Source organism: Canis lupus, chromosome 17, assembly GCF_011100685.1.
Source record: "Canis lupus familiaris isolate Mischka breed German Shepherd chromosome 17, alternate assembly UU_Cfam_GSD_1.0, whole genome shotgun sequence".
NCBI classification, from domain to species: domain Eukaryota; kingdom Metazoa; phylum Chordata; class Mammalia; order Carnivora; family Canidae; genus Canis; species Canis lupus.
The window spans coordinates 59,430,341-59,450,029 of NC_049238.1; the positions used below are offsets into that span (position 1 = coordinate 59,430,341).

The 19,689-nt window shown below is 41.9% G+C and overlaps 1 protein-coding gene and 1 long non-coding RNA gene across 2 annotated transcripts; both read right to left on the reverse strand.

The window, feature by feature from the left end:
• Nucleotides 1-2,331: 2,331 nt before the first annotated feature.
• Nucleotides 2,332-6,466, reverse strand: TXNIP (thioredoxin interacting protein). Its single transcript, XM_038562060.1, has 8 exons — nucleotides 5,928-6,466; nucleotides 5,344-5,416; nucleotides 5,086-5,233; nucleotides 4,764-4,866; nucleotides 4,374-4,630; nucleotides 4,125-4,281; nucleotides 3,865-4,016; nucleotides 2,332-3,723 (listed from the first exon to the last, which is right to left on the reverse strand). The coding sequence occupies exons 1-8, from the start codon at nucleotides 6,175-6,177 to the stop codon at nucleotides 3,688-3,690; spliced, it is 1,176 nt and encodes a 391-aa protein (XP_038417988.1). The 5' UTR covers nucleotides 6,178-6,466; the 3' UTR covers nucleotides 2,332-3,687.
• A 7,369-nt stretch (nucleotides 6,467-13,835) lies between these two features.
• LOC119874807 lies at nucleotides 13,836-18,869 on the reverse strand. Its single transcript, XR_005371918.1, has 3 exons — nucleotides 18,623-18,869; nucleotides 15,725-15,900; nucleotides 13,836-13,896 (listed from the first exon to the last, which is right to left on the reverse strand). It is a non-coding gene; the product is annotated as an uncharacterized LOC119874807 (long non-coding RNA).
• Nucleotides 18,870-19,689: the final 820 nt, after the last annotated feature.

A 19,689-nucleotide genomic window follows, 5' to 3' on the forward strand; every position in this document is an offset into this window, starting at 1 on the left:
CCTGGGGTCCTGGGATGGAGTCCCACATCGAGCTCCCAGCAGGGAGCCTGCTTCTCCCTTTGCATGTGTCTCTGCCTCTCTCTCTTTCATGAATAAATAAATAAAATCTTTGAAAAAAAATTAAAAGGCATATGAGAAGAGCACTGGAAAGAATGACCCCCAAATCTACCCGCTTAAGTAGCTGGGTCAGTACCCAGGGAAGTATACTTAAAGGAGCCTCTCTGCGAAAAATGTCCTGAGTTAAGTTAGAAGTTGTGTGTAGAAGGTAAAAGAAAGTCGGAGTGGAGCCTTTTGTGCTCTAAGGGAAGGATGAGTTTCCTCTGAGTGAATAGCTTCTTTCCTTCTTCATATTTTGCTACACTGCTCAAGATGGTTGTCACTAGTCACACATGGAGCTAATTAAATTTAAATTAATTCAACAAAAATTAAAATTCAGTTAATCAGTCACACCACCACATTCAGAGCTCAATTGCCACTCCATCATCACAGAAAGTTCTATTAGACAGTGCTGAGTTTGAGGCATTATGGTATCAGGAGAGGATGCATATGCTCTGGCTGTTAGAAAATCAGATCTCTAACAGAACTTAGGTGTAAGTTATCTACCTTCTCCCTGCTATCCTCTTCTCAGATCTTGTCCCATTAGCCAGGCTGTTTACAAGAACAGTCAGGCTTTCTCTCCATCTCTTCCTCCTGCCCTCTGGCCTGCTCTCCTCCTTGCCCCACCCCTCCAGTCCCTGGAAAACAAGCTGGGCAAAAAACTTTCCATCAACTTTGACCTAGTTTTCTGGTCAAATTCAGGGGAAAGGGGAGGAGCCACTAAACTCTTGAACAGGTAAGAAAAGGAGGCAGCTGAGGTATGAGTAGAGTTACTACAGCAACAAGGAGCTAGAGCCACATACCTTGGGAAAGAAAAAGAAGAAAAGAGAGAAGAAATAGCTCCTGAGAATTAAAGACAGATGAACAAAGACTGAAGTAGGAAAGAATCTTTTCAATCTCACCTTGTGCTCAATTCACACTGATTTTATGAACTTTCAGGAGTCTGAGATTTGGAATTAAAGCCAACCCCCAAATACCCAAATAAGGGCCAGGACTAGATCTGTCTACAAAAGTTTAAATAAGCCAGAAACCAGAAAGTACATTAACTACTCTGCAGTCTCAGGGTTGCTCATCCCCATCTCCCCCTTTAAGAGTAATAAAAATCATTTCAGGTAGAGGGGCAGTTGTGGTAACCATTTATTGTTATCACTCTATAAGGAATAGGAACTCCAGAAGCATGTCCTAAGGGATGATGGTGGGGTTAAATATTCAGCAAACATTTGCAGTTACGCTCATGTGTTTGATAGAACTGTAATAGGAACATAGGAGATGGTAGATGCCCTTCAACAAATACAAGTCTAGAGCAGCCCCGGTGGCTCAGCAGTTTAGCACTGCCTTCAGCCCAGGGCCTGATCCTGGGGTCCCAGGATCAAGTCCTGCATCAGTCTCCCTGCATGGAGCCTGCTTCTCCCTCTGCCTGTGTCTCTACCTCTGTCTCTCATAAATAAATAAATAAAATCTTTAAAAAACAAATACAAGTCTAGATCCTTAAGTCCTGAATAATTATCTTCTATCTTACTGTATACAAGCCAGGTTTAGCCAAAAGTAAACTCTACGATGAAACCAAACTATAAAATAGGGAGCCATAACCTTTCCTTTCAAATCCCATCACCAATGTTTGTGTATTTCAAGACCTCATTTTATTTTTCAAAAGATTTTTTTTTAATTTTATTTATTCATGAGAAACAGAGAGAGAGGCAGAGGGAGAAGCAGGCTCCTCACAGGGAGCCCGATGCAAGATTCGATCTCTAGACCTTGGGATCAGGCCCTGAGCCAAAGGCAGAGGCTCAACCACTGAGCCACCCAGGAGTCCCTATTTTTCAAAAGATCTTATTTTTAAGTAACCTCTGCACCCAGCGTGGGGCTCAAATTCTCAATTCTGAGATCAAGAGTCACATGCTCTCCTGATGGAGCCAGCCAGGTGCCCCAAGAGTTCATCTTTTAAAAGTCATGCACTCCAAAATTGAAGGCATTTCATCATGAGTATCTACAGGTGCAGAGAACTAGCCTGTACCACTAGACTGTCCCACTATAGTTTAGTTCCTTGGAATTAAGATTAAATGTAGCTCAAATTCCTTCCCTTTTCACCCCAACCCCCACTCTAACTATAGTCATTAGGGCCTTGTATCATAGGGAGTGTTTTCTCCACAGGGTATCCCAAACTGTGAAGTAGTAGGGGCAGGCTCCTTCAGGCACACTTCCTAATAGCTTCAACACCATCTCACAAGAAAGCCATTTTTTTCATGAAAAAACTTTTATTTTTATTTTATTTTTTTTACAAAGAATACCCCCCACTTGGGGTGAAAATATATCTGGTTAAGTACAAAATATAGTTTTTATCATACAAAAAGATATACAATTAAAAAACAAATGAACCACCTTCAGCCGACATACTTTCTCAGAAAAGGGTGGAGCTCAGTGCTCTGACACAGGACAGTGAACAAAGTGCTAAGGCTGAGGGTGACTGACCAAGTGCTAGGGGCTGCAGTGAGAGGGCTGTCGACATCCCTGCCTCCTAACATTGGGAAGAAAGGGAGCCCTGGGGGCTTTGGGTGAAGACACTTGCCCTCTCATTTCTCAAGGCAATGTCTGGAAGCTCTGATCACAGTGCTGTGGGCATCAATCTAGAGAGTTCCTCCTTCGGTGTGGAGAAGTCACAGTGGGCAAGGCTGATAGCAGCAACCCTTCTCAGAGAATTAGTGTCAGAATCACAGAATTCTGTACACTGGGACAAAGTCTCAGAAGTGAGGAATAACACTATATTTTTTTGTCATTGTGCTTACCCCTAGAAACATAGTAGACCAGATTTAGCTTACTTTTGATATAGGGAAAAAACAAAAAAAAAAAAACCACAACCCAAAATTTGACAGGAACTAAAGTGCTAAGAATGATCACCTCAGAATCCATTCCAAGGAGTCACATGAAAAGAAAAACACTCTCCCACATGAAAATGTTTGTCAACAGGAGAACACAGTGCAAAAGGCTCTAAAAACAGCTTTTAAGACCTTTGGTGGGGCATAGTTACAACTGCTTTAAGCCAGATTAAAGCACATTCTAAGCAAAGACAACCTTAGAGCTGCTTCTCTTTAAGTCTTGGGAAGAAGCTCTCTCCAAAGTTCAAACCAAATCTGCTCTGGAAGGTTTTTTTCCCCCCCGTAAGTGTACAAAGGGCAAACGATTTTGTCCTAAAAATTTGGCCATGATTTTTTTGTTTTCCTAGTTTGCTAAATTGGCACCAACATTCAAGATATACAATCTCCTCCAAAAAACCTGGGGAAGACCACATCAGGAGGCCACCAAGATTTGACAAAATTGGGATGGGCCGGAGTTTTTCTAGCGTGTTTTTAAACCCATCCAGCAGACACTCCCATATCACAACTTCACATCATCTCGCTGGCTGAGGATGTGTGCGCACCATCATTTAAGGTCCTGGAGATGGCCTGCTGAGCACCTCCTACACTGGGGAGTCAGAGGCTGGGGTGGACCCATACCCCAACTGTAGAGACTGTTCAGTCTCTGAGAAAGTAAGAGTCCAGGAAGAGAGGCAGAAAGAAACATGTTAAGTACAGCTGCTTCTTTTCTTCCACAAGTTCACTGCACATTGTTGTTGAGGATGGAGGGATCCACCTGGAGTGGGGGGAAGAGAAACAAAAGAAACGATTATTTTAGTTTGGGTAAGAACTAAAACAACCACCCAGTTTAGCAGTCCTTCCCATTCAACTTCCTGTAAGAGGCTTAGAGGACAATTTGTAAAATGGCAATGATCACCTCTGTGTAAGTCGGTGGTGGCATGAACTTGAACTCAGGAGCATACATAAAAATAGGGCTGTCTTGGGAACCATCTGTGTCATCTAGTAGAGGAGTAGTGGGGCTCTCCAATCGGTGATCTTCAGGAATGATATCCATATAGCAAGGAGGAGCTAGAGAAAACATAGGCATAAGAAGTTTGGCCAAGAAATGCCTGACCGTCACAATTTCACAAACCCAAGCAGGTCAAAAAGGAAGAAAAAACATTAGGTCTGGCTCACCTTCTGGGGTATCGGGAATATTGAGATCTATCCAACTCATTTCAGAGCTGGTTCGACTGGCCATGCTCGATGTCCGACTGCTCAGACCTGATCTGCTACCGATTACCAGGGGCAGATCAAGGATGACCTTCTTGGAGCCAGGAACACTAACATAGATCTAGAAAGGAAAAATGACAGTTAGTTAGACTAGAGGTTTGGAGAAATGACTATTTTGACAGATGAACAATTTCTTGGACTCCATTCACTCACCAATAAGGAGTATTCAACTCGAAGGATGTTGCAGCCCAGGATAGAAGGCCTGATCTTTTGCACCCGAAGGCTCTTGCCACGCCACGATGCACAGGTTCCTGAAATGATGTGATTGCCTCTGACAGATGACAACTTCTGTGTCAGCACTTTGGTTTGACCATTGGCAAGGTAAGTGTGGCGTGCTACTATGGCAGCTTTGGGAACCATGATGCGCGAACATGTATTTTCAAAGTCAGCATGGATGGAAATTTCATCACCTAACAATGATAAAGACAAAAACTTATTAGCTGACGCTTAATACAATTAAGGACTTCTACCCCTATAGCCTGCCCTCACTCCCAAACCCACAGTTCCTGTTTTATCAGACTACCTTTTTAATTAAGTTTTTACCTTCACAAAATCCTTTTCTGTCAATTCGGGCAGAGACAGACACTTGTCCATCAGGAATAAACATGCAGGAAACTTTCTTCTCCTTTTTAGCAGACACAGGAGCCTGTGTTAAATAGGGGTAAAAAGACATTTTGAGACTTTCTAGAGATCCTTCTCTTTTTTCTTTCTACTCCTTACCTAGAATAGGCAACTTTCCCTCCCACCTTGGTAATCCATTTAGGACTGGATCCCCTGAGGTACATCAGTCTAATGCCTAAGACACTTGACTTACGACTTACCATCCCCGAAACCCAAGAAAACATAATTTTTAAATGAACCTCACCATTAAATCAGGAGTGTTGACATCCACTAAATCCATCACTTCAAAGAATTTCTTTGTCTCTTGAGTTGGCTGGCTGGGGCGATCAAGAAAAGCCTTCACCCAGTAGTCTACACACCCATATTTTCCTTTGAAAGATGTTCCCAAAGGCCTGTGTCAAGAAAAAAGAAGCAATCTAAAACTGTTCTCCAAGAACAGGTGATCAAAGGTGGCGAATTTTAGAGATAAGAAAGTCCAAAGATGCATTTAGTAGACACCTACCCCTGAGGAAGCTCAAAGCCGAACTTGTACTCGTATTTGTTTCCAGGTCTCATGATCACCATCTCATTCTCACCTGAGAAGAAAGAAGAAAGAATAGCCCATCAGGTTTCTTGTTTCACTTCAAATGCATCTGTGTGATAAGGAATTCCTGGGCAGCATGCAAGTCTATTGCAGGTCCCCTATTTTCACCCCCTTCTGTTCTTGAGAGATCCTGATGCATTTCGTTGGGCAAAAAGTTTCAAAGCCTTGCAATGATGAAAGGCTCAACCAGGGCAGTGAAGCTACTACCCTCTCAAACCGGAAACGAGCGAAGAATATGCAACTTATGCACACAGAAAACCTTTAAATAGTTAAGGCAGCATACCTCAGGATCACCTTCAGAACAGAACACTGTAAGAAACTGTACAAATCACCCCCCCCCTTTTTTTAGGAGTCTGCAAGTTAAAACTAAAAAAGGAAACAACATACAAGTCAAGCTACTCAACCTTAGCAGCTTGAAATATTCAGCATAAGCTGCAAGCATTCGTTTCAACTCTATTCTCAAATCAGCTTTCACCCTCCCGACAAACAACGGGGCCACTCACCTGTTGGCTGGTCTTCCAGGAGAAGCGTGTCTTCGAAGCGCAGGTATTCAGAGGTCTGTTTGCACTGTTGGGATCCCTGCATCCACAGGACTTTGGCCACTCCGCAAGCCAGGATCCTGACAGCTTTAACTCGAGTCACTTCGCACACCTCCACGACCACCCGGCCGGCCACTTTCTCCCCGCTGCCATACACCTTTTCAGGGTCGTTAAAGACCACCTCAAAAGACTTGATTTTCTTGAACATCACCATGATTGGCTGGGCTGCCTTGACAGTTATAAACGGGGGGGAGAGAAAAAACAAAACTCCAAATCCAAAAATGCTCTGCAAAAAAATTATTTCACTCTTCAACTCTCCGCTAAGATTTCAAAAAGATTTTGGAAAAAAATGTAAGCTGTGGGTGATGCCGAAGGATCCCCGGGGGAAAAAAAAAAAAAATCAGCTTTCTGTTCTTTTCTCCGACAGCTGGAGGAGCGCCCCGACTCTAGGAGAGCCCGAACGGCCCACCCCGCCAGAGGAGACGGAAGGAGAGTTGCGGGGAGCAGCCGGAAACTGCTTTATATAGTCGCCCGGGCTCGCCCGGCCACGCGAGCGCTAGCCCTGAGGCTCGTGCTGCCCTCGTGCACAGCCCTCCCATTGGCTGCCCGCCCCTTGTTTACCAGGAGCCCAACCAATCAGCGAGGCCGCAGCGGCGCGTGGACACGGTGTGCTCCTGGCGGGGAAAATGGTTGTTGTGCACGGCAGCCTCGCCGGGAGGAGGGAGCGGAGGGGCTGCGGGGCCGCCTCCCTCCGCCCGAGGACGCCCAGGGGAAGCCCGGAGGGAGCGGGCCCTCGCGGACCCTAGCATTTATCACGGGGGGTGGCCGTCGGGGGGCGGGTGCAGATGCTTCTGGGGTGGGAGCAGCGTTTGAAGCGAAAAGAAAATGTGCTTATGTGGGAATTTCGTGCCTAACCTCAGCCAGTGCAATAAATTTAGAGGCGACCGTTTATTTCCGGCTCACAAGTCGCAAGTCCGGTGAAAAATAATCCCTTAACTCCAAGAATACTTCAGAATTGGGGCAGAGGCCAGGGAGCTTTGGTGTGACTGTTGAGGAAGAGCCCCTTTGTCTTTCTCTTGCCCCCGGGTCTCTATCCAAACCCCTAAATACCGTGACAGAAAGGGGAACTTGTCACAAATTGTAAAGCTCTTCTCCGTCGTGGGTGGGCAGCGGTCCGGGGCGCTGCTCGGCTTTCGCGCTCCCTTTCCGGCGCCCCCGAACCTGGAAGCCCCTGTACCCTCTCTCTCCGTTCGCTCTGTTCTCCCTGGAACGGAATCAGGGCGTGTTCACATCCTGTTCCTTTCCCCCTCATCTCTTCAGTTTCTACCTGCAAAGTTGGGGGAACACTTTGTTTCTATTCCCCCAGTTACCAATATATTACTCTTTTAGTAAGGTATGTACTTGAAACAAGATGCTTCCCTCGTTTCACTTTCCTCCTCAGCTGCTTGCACTCTTCCTTGTCTTCATCCCCTCTGCAACTCACCAAATCAGAGGCGCATCTCTAAATCCGTAGCCCACACTCCTCACAGCCGAGTTAAAAGTTCTCTTGTTTATATGATCAAAGTGTCAGTAAAGAGATGGCTGCATTCCTGTTTGAAGGAAGAGTTTCCGTATCTTTTAAAAGTGTTTTTCTAAGCCCTTTATTTTAGAAATCCCAGTGAGGAAAGAAGACAAAAGGATCACTGTATTCAAGCTAAAAGAGACCCTGACTGATCACTCTTTATTGTCATTTGTCAGATTCCCCCCTCCCCCCAACCTGGCATGAGATGCCTTAAGGACCTGACTCCTGAGAAATTACTCATAAATGCAAAAACAAACAAACTTGCAGAGATAAAGGCACACATGGACGCACCCTTTTTTTTTTATTTTTATTTTTATTTTTTTTTGATTCTTGGGCCTCTCCTGTCTGTGTTGAAGTATCAGGAGATTTTTACCTCATTTTTTTTTTGTCCTGGCAAGAGGAAGACAGTGTTTCCAAGATTGAGATGGGGAAGTAAATAAGACGTATGTGGGTGTACAGAACTCTTATTCTCAGCAAAGAATGCTATCCATTGCAATTAAGGATCCTTCTTCCTTCTTCATACACCATAACTGGGTTGACACCCTAAGGCTAACAAGTTACAACTCAGCACCGCTATTAAGCAAGCCCAAGACTCAGGCGTCAAAACTCAGTTGGAACACACACACACACTATCCACCACCACCCCACCCCCGGGAACAAAAAGGGGAACATGTTGATCCTTAGGATGTGAGTTTGAGGTGGCACTGTTTTAGAAACCCAGTCAACAAGACCTGAGTTGTTTTTCAGTCAATCGACAATATTGATTGAATTATCAGGAGCAGGCAGGGTAGGACTCTCACCAAAATAGTTTTAAAAACTCAAAATTGTGGCTTCTGAGAGAACTTTCAATTTGATGGCTATGAAAGTGTACATAAATATGAAACATCAAAATGTTTACAAAGAATTAAATGGGGATCCCTGGGTGGTGCAGAGGTTTGGCGCCTGCCTTTGGCCCAGGGCGCGATCCTGGAGACCTGGGATCGAATCCCACGTCGGGCTCCCGGTGCATGGAGCCTGCTTCTCCCTCTGCCTATGTCTCTGCCTCTCTCTCTCTCTCTCTCTGTGTGACTATCATAAAAAAAAAAAAAAAAAAAAAAAGGAATTAAATGAGTCAGGGGCGCCTGACTGGCTCCCTTCGTGGACTCTGTGACTGTTGATTAGGGGTTATAAATTTGAGCCTCGAACTGGGTATAGAGACTATGTAAAAATAAAATCTTAGAAAAAGAGAGATGAATCAATATTGTTAAACTGTGGGATATGTAGCTACATAGATTTTGAGGGGAAAGGAGGAGAGGTGGATAAAAATAGATCAGGGTGGTTGGTGTTGATTCTGGACATCTTAGGGAAAAGGGAATGCTGATATTTATTTGAGCACATCTAGGAAGGGCTGAATTTTTTGAGCTTTTAAAAGTCAAGCAATTCTTACTATAAATTTCTCTTTGGGATCAGGGTTTTTCTTTCTTTTCCATTTTGTAGAACTCAGTACAGACCACTTGTTTGCTCTGTGCTATGTCTGGGTTCCCTTAAATGAGAGAAAACTATTTAGCTTTGGCAATAAGCAGCTGCCTACCAGGCCCCTGGCCAACGCATGTTCTGAAAGGAAGCCCTTGGACAGAGTTGTTTATGACCTTTCACCTTATAACCCGGTATTCCGATAAAAAAAAATTTTGCTCCCTGACTCTTCTTTTTCAGTTCCTGAGTCAAAGGAAGAAAAAAAATCTTGTAAGTTCCTGTCCTGCGAACAGGGTACAAGCACATGTGAGGTGTGGGGGTGGGAGTGAGGAGGGCAGATCCAGGAAGAAGAGCAAGTCCAGGAGTTTTGCAAGTGAGATCATCTCTACCTGGGTCTTCCCCACCCTCTTCTACCTCTCTGCCAATAAAAAACCAAATTGTGATAGTTGTTTGTTTTACTGGAGTTGGTTGAGTAAAGTCAAAGCTTTCAGAGAGAATTGTCTTCTCTATTCTGTTGCCAGTGAGAGTCAGAGCTGGTTGCAGTTCTCTTTTCCTTAACTTCTGGCCTGAGGAACATTTAGAACTCTAGAGCCTCATAGTTCCTAATGCAAAACAAACCCCTTTGTCACCTCCACCTGTGGACTTCCATTCCCTTTCCTAACCTATCAGGTTTTCCCATTTTTCCCCTAGGCAATGTTAGTTTGGTGACAAATAAAGGTGGAAAGGAAATGTGGAATTCCAGGCTGCTCAACTGTGTGCACCTCCAAGTCGTTAATAAGGTTACATTAATAATTGTATAGCATCTTAGAGTTCAAAGTGACTTTTTTGTCATTTATTGAGCACTATAATGGACCAGGTCCTTAACATAACTATTTCAATGACATCTTATTTATAAATGAATCTGTCATCCTCTTACAGAAAGGATTTAAGGTGAGATTATTTCATTGACTTCTCACACTAACTCTGTGACTCAGGGTTGATTAAGTCAGGCTCAGAGGGTTAAGTAATTTGCCTGAGGTCACAGATTTTGTAAAGAGAGCAAGATCTTGAACCCAAGTTTGTCTGGTCTAAAGTACGAACTCTTTCTTTCTTTAGGATTTTTATTTATTTATTCATGAGAGACAGACAGAGACACAGGCAGAGAGAGAAGCAGGCTCCATGCAGGGAGCCCGATGCGGGACTCGATCCCAGGACTCGATCCCAGGACTCGATCCCAGGACTCCAGGGCCGCGCCACGGGCCAAAGGCAGGCGCTAAACTGCCCCGAACTCCTTCTAATGCGCTATCCTGCCTCTCAGTACTTCAACACATTCTATCTTACTTGATCCTTGCTGTAAAGGATTCAGGGCAAGACTCATAACATCTTAGAGTCAAAGTGGACTCCAGCAGTCTTCAAAAAACAACCCCCCCCCCCACACACACACTCACACACACACATGCCCTAGGACAAACAGCTAGTACCTGGTGGAGCCATTCTCCAAACCCAGGATTCTTAACACTTAACTTAGAACTCTTGTCTCTAGGATGCTTTCTGAGAAATCTTGTGTTTTTTCATTTAGCTTAAATTATTAAAAATACCTTATCTGGGGATGCCTTGGTGGCTCAGTGGTTGAGCATCTGCCTTTGGCTCAGGGCGTGATCCCGGAGTCCCTGGATCCATCCAGTCCCATATCAGGCTCCCTGCATGGAGCCTTCTTCTCCCTCTGCCTGTCTCTCTGCCTCTCTCTCTCTCTCTCTCTCTCTCTCATAAATAAATAAAATCTTTTAAAAATAATACCTTATCTGGAAGCCCACATTTCATGTTTATTGGAGTTTATTTTTCTACTATATGGAAGAAAGAATGGACATCTAGGAGTTGCCCAACTTCAGGGAAAGATGGGGAAAAGGAGCTTAATTTATTCAGGATTTCTGTAGACTCATTTAAGATACTTCTTAAAGTTGACTTATTATATCAAAAATGTATTTCCCTTCTCATGCTATCACTCCTCTGTTTTCTTTCCTTTAGTATTAAAACTTTTTAAAGATTTTATTTATTTATTTATTTATTTATTTATTTATTTATTGAGACACACAGAGAGAGGCAGAGACATAGGCAGAGGGAGAAGCAGGCTCCTCCTAGGGAGCCCAATGTGGGACTCTATCCCAGACCCTGGGATCATGACCTGAGCCAAAGGCAAATGCTCAATCACTGAGTCACCTGGGTGCCCCTACTATTAAATTTCTTAAGAGAATAACTTATACCAGCTTTCTGCATTGATTAAATTTGTCCCTTTGTAGTCTGACTTCTGCCTCCACTAAAATAGTTTTCTTCAAGGTTTCCAGAGGAAACCAGAGTGGTTTTTTTGGCTTTATTCCCCTTGGCTCCTATATAATTTGAAAACTGCCATCTTTTTAAAATTTAGACATTCATCTGGACTTTTGGACTTTCTCCTTTTCCAGCAATTTCTTTTTTTCTCTGTTCCTGAGAGCTTTTCTCGAGGACTTGTCCTCGGCCCTCTCCTTTTCTTCCTTTAAGCTTTGCTCTTCAGTTTGCCCATCTGTACATCATTTGTGTAAAATTTATACTTTACCTTTAGCCTGTTTCCATAGTTCCAGGTGGCATCTCAAATTCAACTTGTCCATATAGAATTCATAATCTTCCCTGTGTGCTCAAAATCAGTCCTTCCCTTTGTTTCTTTTAATGGAACTATTCTACATTCTCCCAATTATCAAGGCTTAAAATCCAAGAATTGCTTTTGATCCCTTCCTCTATGACATTCCCCACATCCAAACAATTGCCAAATTATATGGAGGCCATCTTTCCAGTGTTTCTAGAATTTACTTCTTTATTATTCCACTGCCAGGACTCTGATTCATGTCCTTATTACTTTTGCCCAGATTGTTTTATTTTATTTTATTTTATTTTATTTTATTTTATTTTATTTTATTTTATTTTATTATTTTTTCATGAGAGAGAGAGAGGCAGAGACATAGGCTAAAGGAGAAGAAGGCTCCCTGTGGAAAGCCCGATGTGGGACTCGATCCCAGGATGCTGGTATCACAACCTGAGCTGAAGACTGATGCTCAACCACTGAGCCATCCAGGTGCCCATTGCTTATATTATTTTAATACCTTATAACAGATCTTTTTGCTATAATCTATAGACCACAAGGAGATTAATCTAACAATATTGAATTCCTGTCTTCCTGTGATGCTCCGAAACCCATTGACTACTGAATCAAACCCAAATGCTTCAACCTGGCCTTTAAAGCCTTCACAAATTGGCCTCAATCAAACTTTCCAGTCCCATTTCCCATACTTCCTCATATATGTACTCTATACCTCGGCCAAACCTGAGTACTCACTGTTCCCCAATACATCCTCCTCTGCCTTTGCCTCTTTGGTCGTGTTTTTCTCTTTACTTGGAATGCCTGCCCTTCCTCCCCCATCTCTGTGTTTTGAAATCCTACCCACTTTTCCGTAGACAGCCAAATGACTTTTCTTCTATGAAATCTTTCTTGATTCCCAATCCCCTCATCGTTCACCTTGTAACTAAGTAGAATTTTACTCTCTTTTAAGTGTTCTGCGACACAAATGTTACTTATATTTCTCATATAAAACCTACATATGAATTTCCTTTTCTCTCCGGGATAATGAATTCCTAGAGAGCAGAAAGTATACCTTTTTAATCTTTGTGTTCCTTATAGCATCTAGCTGAATACATTTCATAGGTTAATATATTATTAAATATATTGTGTAAATTAGCCTGTTTATTAAATTTAATTTGGTAGATTGGGGTGTGTCTCTAATCAGAAAGTAGTATTGTTTCTTATCAGTGTTAGACTTTAAACTTCAACCTCACGTCCTTCAGCTGTACTGGAACATATATAACCAGTGTCTCCTCAAAGCCTGTGGCCCAATTGTATATCAGAGCAAGGGTGGTAAGGCAGTGAGAGGCAATGGTTTGTTTTTCTTTTTTTTTTTTTTTTTTTAATTTTTATTTATTTATGATAGTTACAGAGAGAGAGAGAGGCAGAGACACAGGCAGAGGGAGAAGCAGGCTCCATGCACCGGGAGCCCGATGTGGGATTCGATCCCGGGTCTCCAGGATCACGCCCTGGGCCAAAGGCAAGCGCCAAACCGCTGCGCCACCCAGGGATCCCCTGGTTTGTTTTTCTGAGGGGAAAATTGGACTATGTTGATGTTTATAAGCATGAGAGACACAGGACATTGTGTGCTTAGCCCAACTTCCTCTTTTCTGAGAATTTTTTTCTTACACAATTCAGGAATCCATTTGGTTCAGCCCTGCCACCCAGTGGATGGACTAATGTACTGTCAAGATCCTTAGTCCAAAAATTGTCTCAAATGCACTGAAGCTCTTCTGACACCTGAAACCCTGAGTGATGAAGATATTTCTTTGTAAGAAGGAGTAGAGGAAAGAATATGATATTCATGACTGAGTGGAAGAAACTATATATATATATATATTTTAAATATTTTTGTTTATTTATTCATGAGAGACACAGAGAGAGAGAGAGAGACAGACAGACAGATACAGGCAGAGGGAGAAGCAGGCTCCATGCAGGGAGCCCGATGCAGGACTCAATCCTGGGTCTCCAGGATCACGCCCTGGACTGAAGGCGGTGCCAAACCGCTGAGCCACTCGGGCTGCCCAAGAAACTATATATTAAACCAGTTTTCTATTTTTTATCCAGACTGACACTTAACAATACTTTCGTTGTTAATAGCATTTTATTTATTTATTTATTTATTTATTTATTTATTTATTTATTAAAGATTCACTTACTTATTCATGAGAGACACAGAGACACAGGCAGAGGGAGAAGCAGGCTCCATGCACCGGGAGCCCAACGTGGGACTCGATTCCTGGTCTCCAGGGTCGCGCTCTCGGCCAAAAGCAGGGGCCAAACCACTGCGCCACCTAGGGATCCCCGTTAATAGCATTTTAAAGTGTATACAGAGCTATTTACACGTGTGCATTATAAGGCAATTGCATAAACATTTGATTCTCACTAAATAGGCAGGCAGAACTTTTGCAGGAGAGAATATTGTGATTCAGAGAGTTCAAGTGACTTGCCTCAAGGTCCTACAGCTAGGAGAAAATTCACCTGACAGCGCTGAAAGATCTCTCTAATAGTCTATCTCTGCTTCTTTTTTTTTTTTTTTAAAGGGTGTTGATTTTTTTTTTAAGTTTTATTTATTTATGATAGTCACAGAGAGAGAAAGAGAGGCAGAGACACAGGCAGAGGGAGAAGCAGGCTCCATGCACCGGGAGCCCGACGTGGGATTCAATCCCAGGTCTCCAGGATCGCGCCCTGGGCCAAAGGCAGGCGCCAAACCGCTGTGCCACCCAGGGATCCCTATCTCTGCTTCTTAAACAAAGAAAATTCATCTCCTTTGTAAAGATTTCTCTGATTTCTACAAACAGATTTAATTGCCACCTTCTTTGTATCCCTACAGTATGTTGGACATACTTCTAAATATCATTAATATTTATCATTTATCTTATAATTATCTGTTTATCTGTCTGTTTCTTCCCACCTAAATCATGCTTCCCAAAGGTAGGAACCATGTTTGTCTTATGGCCTGGCATAACTTAGGTGCTTTAAAAATTCTAAACAAGAGTCAAAATCAATCAGTAGGGTTATTTTAGCCTGATAAGCTAATGTGTCGATATAGAGCCCATTGCTCATCCTGATTCTTGTCTGTTCTCCAACACCGATGGTGTTGTGTTCCCCTGAAGCTGTAGGGCTTGACTGTGGGAGGTGCAGGGCTATCTCCTCCATATAGAGAAAATACCGCAGCAGAACATTTTCTGTTGTAGATGCCATAGTTTTCGCAAAGGGCCTGTCAATTCTTGGCTGGGGTAAGGTGGGGTGAGAGGGAAGGATGAAGAAGCTGATTGGTTTTTTAAAATTCTTACAACTCGTTTCTCAGAGGTAGGAGTTGAAGAAAAATGCTATATCAAAGACCGATTACATGAAGATGTGGTATATGCATGCAATATAATGTTACTCAGCCATTAAAACAAAAAAGATATATTGCCCTCAGTGACAACATGGACCGACAGGGTATTATGCTGAGTGAAATAAGTCTGGCAGGGAAAGATAAATACCATATGATTCCACTTATATGTGGAATCTAAAAAAAAAAAAGAAATGAACAAACGAATGAATGAACAGACCCATAAATACAAAGAACAAAATGATAGTTACCAGAGGGGAGGGTATGAAGATGGGCAAAATGGATGAAGAGGAATGGGAGGTACAGGCTTCCAGTGATGAGTGAATAAGTCATGGGGATGAAAAGTACAACACAAGGAATATAGTCAACGATATTGTATAGTGTTGCATGGTGACAGATGGTGACTACCCTTGTGGTGAGTATAGTACTAACCTATAAACTTGTTGAATCACTACATTGTATACCTGAAACTAATGTAACATTGTGTCATATATATAATGTATATATACATATATATATAGTTTTATATGTATACTTATATGCAGTTATATGTAGTTACATATATAGTTATATATATACATGTGTATATATATAATTGATGTGTATATATATATATGTATGTATACATATATAATTGATTCTTTGAACCAAGAGCAGAAAATGATTCCAAAATCATTAGCCCTGTAGTGAAGGCAGAGTCCCGTTATCCTGCCTGATTCCCCTTTCACTTTCTCAAAGCCCACTCTCCATTCACATACAAGTTTTATCTCAGGAAACATACGTACCTTATTTCTTCCTATTGGGAAGGATGATGAATAATTGGTTTGGGAGTAGGCAGAAAAACTGAGGAAGGTCTTTTATGTTCTATGCGTTGCCTTCTTTCCTTTCCTTTGTGCTGGTGCAGTTTCCTGGCACTGATTTTGGGAACCGTGATTACTGGACCACGGAAATTACCTGTTTCCTTGAGAAGAAGCATGGGAAAGAATTTGCCATCAAGCATACAAGGTGGGTGAAGTGGATAGGGAGGTGTTGAGTGGACCTAAGAGGTGGCTGAAGTGGCCACAAGTTAATAAGTTAAGGGGAAAAGCTCAGGACTGGCCAAGGCAGGAATGCCCTCCCTTTCAAAAATCAAAATAACATAACATAATGTAGTTTAAAGTCACAGAATATTTAGAGCTTACACAAAGAACGTCAGTTCTCATGCCCTCCTACTGAGACATTCAATAGAGTCTCTTCCAATTCTTTTAGCTTTTTTATCTGGCACTTACTTCATATTTCTCTTATTTTATTTCTTAATTCACAAATAGTAAACATAGCTTTTGCTTTTTTGTTATAGTAATTGGAATGTCGTCTTTCACATCATGTTGTAGATCTGCCTTCTCCTTCCTCTGTTCCCTCATCCTCCTGATAGTTATACAATTTGTATATCAATACATAGTGTTTGCATTACTGTTGCCGTGTAAATAATATCCACTGTGGAGCCAAGTAGTGTATTTTTATTGTTTTCTGTCTTGAACAACCCTTTGTTGTGAGGTTATAATAATTTATGTAAATAATGTATTTGTTTAACTGTGCCCCATCTCCAATTTATTCCCAAAATGCTTATTCTGTCAAATGTTTGTTAGACTTTTCTGTCAAATGATCAACATATCTAATAATCTAAGAAATCAAATTTCTTCTTCTGGGACACTTGCCCCAGCTCCACTGAGAATTCTTTTTAGTCACCATCGCCATCTGCTGACTGTTGGTGGAATGGAAAGACGGAATTATGAGGTGCAGGGCTGGTATTTTTAAGCCAGAAAATGTCCTTACTATGGTATTTGACCTTTGGAATGACAATCTGGAGGAAGGAATATGTCCCTGTGATAGGACTAGAAAAGAGCATATAAAATCTTGAAATATTCTCTCTCCCTTATCCCGTCATCTTCTTCTTTTCTGTGTTTTTCTAGAAGAACGAGTTTGTTCTAAAATTCCTTGTGATGCTGTGGTCATTCTGAACCTTTGTCTGATCCAACAAAGGAAAAACGAAAGATGGGTTACCTGTTTTTTGTTTTGTTTTGTTTTTTAAAATTACAGCTTCATTGGGTATAGTTGATGTAAGATAAACTACACATATTTAAAGTATATAATTTCAGGGGCTCCTGGGTGGCTCAGTGGTTGAGTGTCTGCCTTTGGCTCAGGGCGTGATCAGGGGGTCCTAGGATCAAGTCCCACATTGGGCTCCCCACCGGGAGCCTGCTTCTCCCTCTGACTATGTCTCTGCCTCTCTCTGTGTCTCTATGAATAAATAAATAAAATATTTTTAAAATGAAGTATATAATTTCATGGGCTTTGACATATGTATACCCATGAAATTGCTGCCACAATCAAGTTAATGAACATGTTGCTCCTAAAATTTCCCCTTGCCTCTTTGTAAACCATCCCTCTCTCCCTTAACCCGTTCCCAAGCAACCACTGGTCTCCTTTCTGTTGGTGTGTATTAGTTTACATTTCCTAACACTTTATAAAAACAGAAACAAGCAATATATACTTTCTACTTTCTGTTGTTGTTTGGCTTATTTGCTTGCATGATTATTTTGAGATTCATCGTGTTATGTGCATTAGTAGTTTATTTCATTTTATTGCTGACTGATATTCTATTGTCTGGATTTGTCACAATTGATATATCCATTCATCTGTTGATGGATATTTGAGTTGTTTCCAATTTTTTTGGTTATTACAGGGAAAACTATAATGAATATTTGTGCTTAAGCCTTTGTGCTGACATATGCTATCACTTCCCTTGGGTCACTACTTAGGAGTGGAATGTTTAGATCATATGGTAGGCGTATGCTTAACTTTAATTCAAAGAAACTGCCAGACCATTTTTACAAACTGGTTGTACCATTTTACATTCTCACCAGGATCTTGTGAGAGTTCCACTTCTTGCCAATACTTGATATGGTCAGTCTTTTTAATTTTAGCTATTGTAGTAGTTGTGTAGTGTTTTCTCATTGCAATGAATCCGATTTGCACTTTCCTAATGACTAATGATGTTGAGCATCTTTTCACGTGCTTATTTTGACCTACTCATTTTTAAATACTTCACTGGTATTTAAACAGGGCTGACCTTAATTTTGAGCAAAGGAGATGATATTACATGACAGGTACCATAGAAGAATCTCATTCACCAGTTGGCTATGAAATTCTTAACTGACTTGAAATTCCCACACCTGAGGGATAAAGTTACTCTTTTGAGTTAAGAGAACCAATATAAGGAGCGGTTTCTACAAAAGATGTTTTGAGGAAAAATGAAGGGACAGCCTTGGATGTTTTCTCCCCCATTTTCTTCCATTAGAACAGATTGTTTTCTAGATTAGCCTCGGGTCATTTCAGAAAGTATAGAGAGTGTGCTTTGAGGGTATGGCAGAGTGGCTGTAGTCCTTAGAGGAGATAGAGAGGGAGGAATAGGGGATGAAGAACTGCAAAGGAATTTGAAGTGGCAGGCCAGATAGTACACCCTGCCTGGTAAGCTCTGGGGGAGTTCAGGGGGTGTATGGCCAGGTGGGTGAGACTAAGAGAAGAAGAGGAAGAAAAGTGTGAACACTTGACTAGGTCAGGAAAGGCAGGCCCCAGATAATGGAGTACCAGAAGGGGGAGACTAAGACCAGAAACAGGGGGGCAATGCCGAATATAAAAAGTACCTGCTTCATAGATTTATTCAGAGCAGCGTTTGTTACTTTAGAACATCCTAGATTAGAACAGCTTCTATCCTCAGTCTTCTCTTCTACAAACTAGATTCCTTCAACTTTGGGCTTTTGTGTCCCGTTGTCCCCCCACCCCCTGCTTTCCCAGCATTCCCTTTGGGCTTCATGTAACAAAAGAAGGATGTTGCTTAATGTGGAGGCAGCCACAGCCACAGCTCACTTCCTTGCCCACCTACCTCCATAACCAGAATCTTCAGTGGCTGTTTCCTTGACAACACAGTGTAGTGATTAAGAGTTAAGGCTCTTGGAGCCCACCTGCCTGAGTTGAACAATTATTGTCAATTAATGAATTAGTTAGTGTTCAACCATTTATCAGCTGTAACTGTGGGCAGGTTGCTTAATCTTGCTCTACCTCAATTTCTTTATATGAAAGTAAAGATGAGACTATTAACCTTCCTTAGAGAGTTGTGAAAATTAAATGAATTCATATTTTAAAAATGTTTCAAACATTGCCTGGTAGGTTTCAAGCTCTCAAGTGTTAGCTATTAAGTTAAACTCCTTAGACCACTTTCAAAGTGCCTCTAATTTGGCCTCTTCCCACTTTCCATTCCATTGCTTCCTATCTACTTCAAGTTTTGCTGGTTTCCTCACTGAAGCATGAATCTAGGCACAGCTCTAGGTGGGTTTCTTTGCCCTGGAAGGCCCTTAACAATTCAAATCCTACTCAATCTTCAAAGATCACTTCAAATCCCATCCCTTCTATTGCCTCTTATTATTATTTCTTTAGTTCTCATCAACTATCTTCCCATCTGAATTCATAGCACCACAGAATTTAGGGAATGATTGCACACTCATCACTTCTTCATGTGAATCAGTCTTTTTCCTGAATAGCCTGTAAACATCCTGAGGGGTGGAAGTAATACCTGATTCTGCTGAGCCCTCTTTCAATGGAGTGAATACATTGTCTTTACTCCATTTCAAGCATCTGTAAAGAGATTCAACACAGGCAACAGAAGAGCATGTGAAGAATTCATAGCTTTATTTTTTTTTAAGATTTTATTTAT